This window comes from Limulus polyphemus, unplaced genomic scaffold, assembly GCF_000517525.1.
Source record: "Limulus polyphemus unplaced genomic scaffold, Limulus_polyphemus-2.1.2 Scaffold351, whole genome shotgun sequence".
In the NCBI taxonomy this organism is placed as follows: Eukaryota; Metazoa; Arthropoda; class Merostomata; order Xiphosura; family Limulidae; genus Limulus; species Limulus polyphemus.
In genome coordinates, this window is record NW_013665961.1 from 503,387 (window position 1) to 515,383 (window position 11,997).

At 34.0% G+C, this 11,997-nt stretch overlaps 1 protein-coding gene across 1 annotated transcript in view; it reads left to right on the plus strand.

Moving 5' to 3' along the window:
- LOC106457611 (protein obstructor-E-like) overlaps positions 1–11,997 on the plus strand; it is a 26,152-nt gene that overhangs the window by 4,335 nt on the left and 9,820 nt on the right. The window contains exons 2-3 of the mRNA XM_022383610.1: positions 7,135–7,332; positions 7,771–7,971. Coding sequence (XP_022239318.1) covers positions 7,135–7,332; positions 7,771–7,971 — 399 coding nt within the window. The remainder of the gene's footprint in view (positions 1–7,134; positions 7,333–7,770; positions 7,972–11,997) is intronic.

Below are 11,997 nucleotides of genomic sequence, written 5' to 3' on the forward strand. Positions count from 1 at the left end.
AAGATCTATCAAAAACATATTTCATCATACCTTCACTACAAACAAGATCTATCAAAAACACATTTCTTCATACCTTCACCACAAACAAGATCTATCAAAAACATATTTCATCATACCTTCACTACAAACAAGATCTATCAAAAACACATTACATCATGCTTTCACCACAAACGAGTTCCAAAAAACATTATACCTTTACCTCTACACAAAAGAGATCTATAAAAATCCTTACATCATACCTTCACCCAAACAATATAACAAAAGCACATTACTTCATATCTTAATCCAAACAAGAATTATCAAAAATACATTACATATCGCAACAAGGTACAAAAACATTACATCATACTTTTACCCAAAAACAGTTTTAAAAATCAGAAACAGAGTCTGCTGTAGCGTTTCGCATATTATCGTGATTAAACATCGTGTTTTACATGTTCCAAGATTCCTGTACATTAATTTATTATTTATTAGCGTAATTTAACATCCTGTTTCGACCCGATCTTGCCGTTCGTACATTAAAATATCACTGATTAGCGCAGACACTGCGTTTTGACCAGTTCCACATTAGATAATCATTGATAGCATGATGAAATATCGTGTTTTAACAGGCTCCCGGTTTCCTTCGCTACAAAATATCAAGGATTAGGGTGAGAAATACCGTGTTTTAACAAGCTCCAGGTTTCCTTCACAATAAAGTATCACTGATTAGTGTAATAAAATATCGTGTTTTATCAGGTAACAAACATGCTTTCTGCCCAATAAAATATCACCAAGTAGTGTAACGATACATCGAGTTTACAAACAGTTCCTTTTAGCCGTTTTTGATTAGTGTATATTTTTTTTTACGTAATGAGATGTATGTATAACAATAAACTAGTGAATATTTATGTAATGCACAAAACTTATAAAATTACTATAGATACTTAAGGGGCCAAAGATGTTTACAAAATATAAAACATCAAATATGAAAATGTAGATTTTATAGGATTGTGTTTGACTAAATCAGAATCATATGTTCATATCCATACAAATTAAACGAGAGGCATGTAGAAGCTAACTATGTGAAATTTTCTATAATTCAGCACAGAAATGAATTTCCTAAGAGTTTTTGTGCTCGAGTCCAGACTTACGGTATACATTCGAACATTTCGAAAGCCCACGCAATTATTCTGATATACGCAAAGTACTCTGACGTTCGTCCCTGTTTAGCCATAAAGTGTATTATTTTACAGAATGATTTTGGCAATGTGATACCATATTGGATAGTTTCGTATGGACTGCTCCTGTCTCGATTTGGAGACAACATTTTTGACTTAATGTATATCGATTTCAGTTTTCGTAACAGTGGAGTCGTATTAAAAACCAATTTTGGCATTGTACAAAACAAACAAGTTTAGACCCAGATTAAAACAATATTCACAAAAAAAACAGCTATTTTTAGTGAAGATTTAGTTACAATTACCCTGCAACGGCGAATTTAAAAACACCAAATTAAACGAATCGGGTAAATGTAAAATAAGCAGAAACGGCAAAAAACTAATAGAGACAATTTTTGTCTAGACATAAGCTGGATCTCGATTTTTTAGGTAATAAAAATAGAACCAATTGGGGAAATATTTCCTGTTCATGTTTACCTTGAAACTATTTGGCGTCTTTATTGTTTTTCACTTTTGACCAAGAGTACAGACGTCTTATTTATCGTGTCTCTTTAAAAGTTCATGTAGTCATGCAGATTGGCAAAGTCTATTAAATATTAAGAACATCAGTTTAATGTTTGTTTTTTTTTAGGTGAAGGTCTGTAAATATGATAGGCTTGACGTTACAGAGACGACAAAATATGTTTCGTTGGCGAAACGGGAGAATGTTTCCGACCTAAATACTTGCTTCCCGCTCCAACTTTGGGTCACGAGGAGCCTTGTATGGCGTAGGCAGTGGCATGCAAACGAGTTCTTTCGTACGAGTTATCTGCTTCTAGTTAGGCTTAATAACTTTATTACATCTTCACGAATACTTAACAGACCGGTACAACATTCCTCGTGCAATGTTTCTTTTCCAAAGTGAAACATAAATGAAAGCTGACCTTTTCGTATTAGAATAGTCGATCAAACAAGGTTCAGTAAAGTATTAAAAATACAAGTCAAGCTCTTGTAGATACTTAGGTGAACGGATGTGGGGTAACCTTTGGATACACACAATTAAATAAATGAGATAATGCGTAGATATGTGTTGACTTAGGGATGGAAAACCGGGTCGGAAATGTCGTCACTTTGTTTTCATTTTGTCCAAGTCAACAAACATTTATCAACCATACGTTAAAAGAAACATATACGAACGTTTCGATTAAAATTGTTTTCGGATATCCACGCAAGGCTACACAAAGGGTTATCTACAAAAAACCGTCTCTAATTTTGAGCTGATAGACTAGAGAAAAGACATCTATTCAAAAAGTACCCACCGCCAACAACTACTGAATTATGTTTTGTCTGATCAAGTAGTAGATTTGACTATCATTTTTATACTACACCCAAAACCCAAAAGTGTGAAGGGTTTTTTTTTGTGGCAAAGGACGTGAACCATGGACCCTTGGATTCACAGTCCGGGCATGCTAACAAGTAGATTAAACCCCGTACTTAAGGCATCTGCCTTAACCAGCCCAAATTAAGTAGTTAGAGTACGTTTAGAATTTATTTCTTGTAAATGAGAATTACATGCTCCTTTAAAAACTTTTTATTTTTAACGCACTACTATAAAGTCATTAAAATCTGACCAGAACTGGCGAAACCTGTTCAGTTACAAACCGTTCAACTCACTTGTAAAAAATGGAAGCTCACGTTAGGAAACATTTTATTAGACTCTTAGATTTGTTTCTTTGTTAAATTTCGCACAAAGCTACTCGAAGGTTATCTGTGATAACCGTCCATAATTTTGAGATGATAGTCAACACAATCAATTGCCAACTCCTGGGCTACTCTAATCGAATAGTGGGATTTGAACCTCACTCTCACAGAGCGTGAACAACCCCAAAGAAAGGAGCGCGAGCTGGAGGAAAGGGGCGCAAACCACAGAACCTCGGATCTACAATTGTGGCACGCTAACGACTGGACCGCTAATCATGTGAAGTATACTCAACAATAGCCGTGTGCAGTATTGTTCATATTAACCATGTGAAGTATATTCAACAATAACCGTGTGCAGTATTGTTCGATATTAACCATATATATTCAACAATAACCATGTGTAGTACGATTCAGCATTAACCATGTGCAGTATAATTCAATATTGACCATGTGCAGTATAATTCAGTATTGACCATGTGCAGTATAACTGGAAATACAAGGTTTTTGCACTAGATGCCTCGAATCGTAGTTGATAAAATGTGACTCCTCTTTACTTGTACAATGTAAATACAGTACAATATAAATAAATAAAGAACATTAATATAATCTTTCCAGATTTCATGTTTATGAAAATATTAACTGAGAATGTTATTCACTGGTCTGGATAAAGAGCTAGAATTGAACTTTTTTATGTGAAATTAAGAGTAAAGGGGTTGATTTCTGCGTTAGAGAGTATCTGTCTGTGTCTTAATGACAAGTTAATCTATTTAGGAAACGTAAATAAAACAACGTGAGATTAGACTGATAGTGATGTGGAAAAGATTTGGTCATGGTGAATGTAGCCCCCCAGTGGCACAGCGGTATGTCTGCGGACTTACAACGCTAGAATCCGGGTTTCGATACCCGTGGTGGGCAGAGCACAGATAGCCCATTGTGTAGCTTTGTGCTGAACTTCAAACAAACCATAGTGAATGTAACTGAATTTTCAGTTGATGATCAAGAGCTGATGAGTCTGAAGAGCCAAATGTTCCTGGATTATTTGATCCCTTGGAGATGTAATTGTTTGGAAGAACTTAAATAATTCCAGAGTGTCAGTATAGTTTCCTCTGTTTCGAGGCAATACAATTTATAATTCTGTAACTAAATATAACATTAAATGTTTACCAACACAATTTAAAATATATGTTATATAACGCCAAATATCTCGTAATATAATGTCAAAATAATATAATATACGTTTCCATAGTTTCTCATAATTTCCTTTACTGGTTTTTTGTAACTTTCCTGGTTATTTTCAGAGTTAAGTGTTTAATAAAACTAAAGATGTATATAAAGTTCATACTCATTTCACCTAAAAACTCTGAGAGTGAAAAAGTTGGTTTTATGGACATTTTAGCCGTACGGTATTTGCCATAAAACAGGGAAGTTTTTGTTACTTGCTCATTGCTTTAAGTTGATCAGTAAGTTATCTAAATAATAGCTTTTATAATAGACTGTTAATTACGACAAAGAACCAATCAAACAAGTCTTTGTAAAGGCCTTTAAAATAATTTTTGATCTGATGTCAAAGTTTTACAATTAACTAGTTGTTACCAGTACGTTACATCTTGAAAATTCCGTTTTTTGGTATCTTTTTTTACCCACAGCAATCATATTAAAAGACTCATTACTCAGTCACGAAGAACGTCACAGAGGCATATTCGTTTTTACATTCAAAATAGGCATGCTGGAAAGCTTAGCATTATAAAAAGATGGAGCTTCTGACATTCTTAATCAAACTCCCTTTGGGCAAACATTGACACACATATTTTAGTACTACATGAGGAATAATAATGGTGACTGAAGATTGATGATGTCCTGGATTAAGAGATCACAGCATTATATACAATATTCTATGATGCCGTCCCTCTCAGTGCGCATGTGTTAACCACATCACTGATGTTCATTCCAATAGAAGAGTAAGGGAGTTGTATACTTCAGATTCACATAATGAATTTTATATTGCAGCAATCTTTCCGACGAGAAAGCGCATGCTACACCATAACTGCCTTATTGAAATTACTAATCTATTACTCTAAAGTTTTAAATATTAACACATTGTTTAATCATCAATATCTTCTAGTAAAGAAATCCTGAAAAACTTTCCTTCAGTATCTATGCCACAGATGACCTAGTAGTTAGCGTTGAGAGCTGCATCTATGAAGTCCAAAGTTCAAGCTGCAGTATGCCGATGAACACGCTCCGCTGGTGAGCCCAATTGTCACATGAGGTGTTATTTAGGTTGAAAATACAACTTACCACACTTCGGTAATGTCTAAGTTCAGAGTACAATCCATCTGACCAGTTGACAAGAGCTTCATTGAATGAATTATGAATTAGAGCAGTTTACATATAGTAGCAATGTACTCCTGTTACTACCTCTTGATAGTACATAAACCATTGAAAAACTATTAGGCTACGCGTTTAACGCAGCTCAATCTGTTTGTGAGATCCTTAAAACTGTTAGTTGAATTATTTTAAGCAATGCCTAAGCCAAGAAACTGTTTTAGAGTTATTTATGTTCCAGATAATTGTCTTTAAGTTATTTTTGACCAAAATCTGTTTTTGAATTACCACTGATCCAAAAACCTATTTTGGAGGCATTTCTGATCTATAAAACAATTTTTGGGGGTGTTTCTGATCCAAAAAACACTGTCAGAGTTACCTGCAATCCAAGAAACTATTTTTAGGTGTTTCTGTTTCAGATAACTGCTTTTGAGTTATTTTTCACTCAGAAATCTGTTCTTGGGGTGTTTCTGATCCATTAAACCATTTTGGAAGGGTTTCTGATCCAATAAACCATTCTTGACGTGTTTCTGATCGAAAAAAGTGTTTTTGATCGAGTACATGGCTAGGTGGTTAGGGTGCTCTACTCACAATCTGAGGGTCGCGGGTTTGAATCCCCGTCCCACCAAACATGCTCACCATTTCAGCCATGGAGGCGTTATAACGTGATGGTCAATCCCACTATTTGTTGATAAAAGGGTAGCCCTAGAGTTGGTAGCGGGTGGTGATGACTAACTGCCTTCCCTCTAGTATAATAATGTTAAATTAGGGACGGCTAGCGCAGATAATCCTCGTGTAGCTTTACGCGAAATTCAAAAACCAAAATTAAACTGATCGAGTAAACTGTTTTTGATCCAGTAAATTGTTTTTAAAGTGTTTCTGATCCAGTAAACTGTTTTTTGTTGTTTTTTTTTAGTTTCTGATCCAGTAACGCTGGATGCGATGAAAAGTTTGCAAATGACACACTAGCGTTCAGGAAACAAATCTCATTTTTACAATGTTCGTAATTAGGCGCTTAACAAAGGAGCTTGACCGGAAGCCGTGTTTTCAAACTCACTTTGCTCATACACGTGCTTAAACACCTACATTACAATAGCTTGTCATAAACTTCACGCCCACCAGTGGCACAGCGGTATGTCTGCGGACTTACAACCCAAGAATCCGCGTTTCGATACCCGTGGTGGGCAGAGCACAGATAGCCCATTGTGTAGCGTTGTGCTTAATTACAAACAAATATAAGCTTCATTGTAAAAAAAAATAGGAAATATTTTCTTTTAGAAATTCTCACTTTCAGCCTATTAACTCTTACAATATTTGTATATTTTTATTTACAGGAGAAAGTTATTATTATTTTTTCTTGGCATTTGAAATACTAGTGAACAATGAGTAGTTTTATAAGTCAAGATGACTCTTTAACTTAAGAGGCAAGGATAATCGGGAATAACGTAAAAACTAAGTGCTATAAATTAAACGTAACTGTTATGTTTAATGTTAATGTATCAGTTAGAGCTAGTACATGTTCATATTTTTAATAAAATATTAGCTCACATTAACCTTCATAGCTTTAAAAGTTTAAGCACTCATCGCTCTTCAAATAACTTTCAAAATCCTGCGTATGCAAATCACGGTTCTCTGTCGTTTATTTCTACAGTACGTGTGAATGTAGTAAAAAAAAAAAAAAAGAAGAAAGAAAGAAAGAAAAAGTTATAAGTAATTATATTTAACCGCTTTATTAGCCTCCGGTTACTTACTTACCAGTTGTTTTTTTTCCCTTTTTTTTAAATTAAGAATATAACAACTATGAAATTTGAAAAGTTTCAAAATAATTTCACATTTTTGGTTATCCAGTATATTTTAAATAGCCATTACACGTGATAAATAGTAACTGATCTTACACATTATTTTGAAGCTTGTTTAAACATGTAATGAATTAATGTGACAAAATGCAATTTCTTTTCGCCTACTTTAGCTTCTTGTCAGTTCCAGTGTCCCTCATCTTCAGGGTTCTATCCGGATACTGTCTATTGTGACAAATACTACGAGTGTAGAGGTGGAAAACCAATTCAGAGGCTTTGTGAGGATGGTTACGTGTTCAACGTCATCAGTCCTCTGTATTCACGTTGTGATTATCCATTCAACGTGGAATGTAGAAATCGTGAAGAACGACGTAAGTTTATCTTATCTTTGTTTGCCTGTCTGTCGTTCTCTGTCCTCCCCCAGTAGCTCAGCGGTTTGTCTGCGGAATTACAACGCTAAAAACTGGGTTTCGATACTCGTGAAGGGCACAGCATAGATAGCCCACTGTGTAGCTTTGTACGTAACCTCAAACAAACAAACTGCCGTTCTATCTATTTAATCAACCTACTGGACAGTTTTAATTTTCTTGGTTTGACAATAGTATTATTCAAAAACGTATCCTGAAATATTCTTTGAAGTCAATCAAAAATAGATTTGTATTTCAAAATGTAATTTGTAAAGCAAATTAAATCTTCAAATCAGCGAGATTAGTAATCTGCATTTTTTTTTTATTAAAGGTCACATTTATCTTGTTTGATGATCTGTATGTATAACTGTAACTATTTCAAAACTTTGTGGCTTCACACAGAACCGGCCCAACCTTCACCTTACTGTCCGCGAAGATTTGGATTGTTTCAAGATCCTAACCCTGGCAACTGTAGCTACTTCTGGCAGTGCGTGAACGGCAGAGCCACTAGTCATCGATGCCAGGACGGGTTAGCCTTTCATCCTCGGAAAGGAAATTGTCACTGGTCTCATACCGTCCCAGGATGTGAGCAGAAACTGGAAGGTAAAGTTTTTAAAATGTATGAAACATGCAAAACTGAGAAATATTTTAATTATCACAGATTTACGCACTTAAAACATCCTAAATCTAACATAACATCTTACAAAACGTAGTTTGGGCTTTAATGAACTGCTCTCTTTCTACTAGAAACAGACAAGTGTTGTTCAATACAGCCATAATTATACTATATCTACTGCCAAGGTTTGTGTATGGGCCGGATTTTTCACATTAGGTGTCTGTGACTTGTTGGCGATAAATTTCAACAATAAAGAAACAGCAAACAGTCCACTTGTTTTACAATGATATATTAAAACAAGTCAAACATACATACAAATGTTCGTTACATTGTTTGTTATTACAGTTGTATCCAGAACTTTAAATAATTGTCACTTTTTTGTCAAAAGCCACACAGGCTGGTTCAGTTATTTTAAAAGACAAGACGAATTCTTCTTCTCTACTCTGTTATTACAATATAATTTATGATAATTTCACTTTATAAATCGACACTATACACTCTTTATGGCTAGACTCACAATCATTCGGTCTGGATCTGTCTATATCGAACTATATTTTGAACCCGTATTTATAGCCCAACAGAGGCCTAGAACGTTCTACACACTACAAGATATTATGATGTAATAATACTCAATTAAAACAACTAGGAAAACTTAGATGGTTTTAGTAACATGACGCAATAATATAACAATCACCAATTCACAACAACTGAACTACACAAAGTATGATTCCGAAACAGTTACGCACAAACCCGTCGACAGGGGGACAAAGGGAGCAATTGCCCAGGGGCCCGAGCGAGAAAGCTGGTTATGTAGTAAAGCACTTTTTTACGCTTATACAGTGAGCTAAAAACGGCTGCTGCTTTGATTTCGCCTTGTTTATGAGCTTGTTGCTGTCCTAATTTAGGATCTTCTTTTTAATAAGTTCTTTAAAATGTTTAAAAAAAAGAGAAAGAAAGGAAACCCAGCGAGGATGTTTGCCCCGGAGTCCGTGCTGCTCTCGATGCACTTAGGTTAACGTAAAAAAAAAAAGAAAAAGAAAAACAACTTGCGATAGACTATCGCTTCTAAAAATAACTAAATTCAAAAATACTTAAATTGAAACAGTCGTGTTTATCTAACATCTACACTGCCTACAATACCGTTTCAAAAGTACCTAACAAAACTGTTCGTCTGTCTCAAAACAGTCATGATTATAAGTAGGCCTCCTCTCTGTTTTACCTGTTCACACGATGATCAGACAATGTCTATTCACAATCTTTGACTTGTGGTATGTCAATCCTAATTAATAGCGTTACATGAACAGCCTAAACAGCCTGTACTGTAATTTACACAAGTTTTAAAAGTAATCTCGTTTCAAATTACGAACTGTTTTAAATTCTGACAAACAAAATTTCAGAATCAATATGCAAAAAGCTACAAATAACATGAAATTATATGATGTTTCTATGAAAAACTATCTAGGCCTAGTCCTTTTCTCAAATATAAATAAGATACTTACTGTACGACACTTATCAAGTAAAGATGTTATAAATTATTGCAAGTAATAATCAACAAGTAGTTTTATTTTACAAGTTATGGCTTTTATAGCAAGGAAATGTTTTTATTTAAATGTCGTACCTGTTTGAATAAAAATCATTCCTTACTGAAGCTATAGCTTTAAAAAACAACAACTTATAATCAGTAAATAAACTCAAACGAAACTAATTAATCAACAAACACTTACAGAATGGTATTATTGGTTACTGCACAATGTTTACAAGTGTTTGCAGTTTCATAAATGTATTTTACATATAACTAGGTGGTAGGGTTATTGATGAAGTATCTTGTGGAACGTGACAGTGATGTTTAGTATCTAGAGCTCATATACTTAAAAGAGTAACTGTTTTATCTCAGTAAATAGTCTACGTAGCTAACTAAAGGGTAAGATTTTTGTTTTGTAAATATAAATACTTGGAGGGTAAAGTCATTAAGTTTATAAAGACATGACCACTGTGAAATGTGGACTTGACACAAATCCTCTCCACATTTTGTTACTGTCTCTCGAGAAACCTATAAATAACTTTAATTGAATAGTGTAATTTCTGAATAATTTATTGTTCACATCATCCTCAGTAGAACTGTAAAGGAGACTCCACGACATTAATTTCTGATCAAACATGAAAAATTGTGGGAATTAATCCAAATCCTTTTTTCGTTTGCTTTTCTGTGGTTCATCAACAGTGAGAGACCTTGATTTATTACTATACACATGGCCTTTTAGTTAATAGTCCTTATGAAGTTTGTAGTAGAATAAAACAATAAAGCTACAAGTTATTCGCAGCTTAATGAATAGAATAATTCGTTTGTTACCCTTGTAGCAATTTTGTTGAAACCCTTAAATATAGAAGTAATGTTTAAGTGATTTAGATCGAAATATTATATTTTTCGTTGATAATATTTGTTCGTGTACTTTCAACGCTATTAACATAAAATGAAAAAATGAAGTAAAGGAGTAAAGTGCGTGATATCCTTAAGAATTGTGTTGTGAAAGTTTCTTGTTTAAATTTTTAGTTTCTTTATACATTAATTTTCTTCTTTTTAACGGAAATTCCATCAGTGCCTATGAGCTTCACCCACTACTGAATTAATCCGGTTTAAGAAGTTCAACTAAAACAGGTTTACTTTCGGTGTCTAAAGACCTGTTTTTAAGCACTACCAATTTTATATTGCTATTTCTCTAGAGCTTTTGTACTCCTTACTATTGTGTGAAAACTTGATTGTCGTTGTTCTGAATTTAAAATCTTCACAAAAGGAATTGCTCAAGGGTCGGTTTTCTTAAAATATCAAGTGATTTTCCTCAACCGTCATATGTATATTGATCTGAAAGTATGTTCCACACGTGTTTTCAGTTGTTGGTAAATAAGATATTCTATAAATTACATTTTGTGTGTATACGTTACAGATGCATTATAGAATTATTGAGAATTATAAATTGTAAAATTAACTAAATAATTTTTATAAAATGAATTTCAAAAATAACTTTTAAAAGATGAAATTCCATTACTGCATTGAAAACTACACGATCAAATGTTTTGCGGATATATTTTAAATTATTTTTAACTGAATAAAATATTTTTTTACAAGAAAGACTTCCAGTTGCCCTGTGGTAAGTCTGCAGGCTTATAACGCTAAAAACCAGGTTTTGATACCCGTGGTAGCTTGACTTAATGGTTGTTGTTTTTTAGTGTAAAGCTACATTGGGCCATCTGCCGTGTCCACCGCGGGGGGGGGGGCAGTGGCAGAGCGGTATGTCTACGGACTTACAACGCTAGAAACCGTGTTTCGATACTCGTGGTGGGCAGAGCACAGATAGCTCATTGTGTAGCTTTGTGCATAATTACAAACAAACCACCGCGGGGGAATCGAAACCCGGATTTTGCATTGTCAATCCGAAGACTTATCGTAGTCCCTCCGGGGGACGCACTAAATGTTAAACAGAATTGTTTTAAAAATATCTTTTTTCAACTTTAAAAAGTCACTTATTTCACCTTTTCTTTAAATAACCAACAAAATGGTAAATTAATTTACATAACATGTTTTTCGAGTGTTCTTTTATAAAACACAAGTCAAACAAAAATGTAATTAAAAAGATTTTGAAATTTAATTCAGATGAACTCCCATAGATGGCGAGAAATGTACAGCCACATGATATTGCTCAATAGTGAAGAATGTTGTACAGCAACTAAAAACAGTGCCATGCTATTCCGTAGACTAGCTCTGCAGCTTTTCATCTCGTATTACTGGAATTATTGTTAACGGGACAATTGTTTACGTAGATTATATTTCTATAGAATTATTTGTTTGTTTTTGTTTTTACGCATTCAGTATTATATGTATTTATATATATGTGTGTGTGTATATATATATATATATATATATATAGATATATAGATATAGTTACGTTCGTTAGTTGGTTAGGTTAGGGTACGTTCTATGTAGTTAACTTAAGTTCGTACGTGTTTCGTTTTACTTA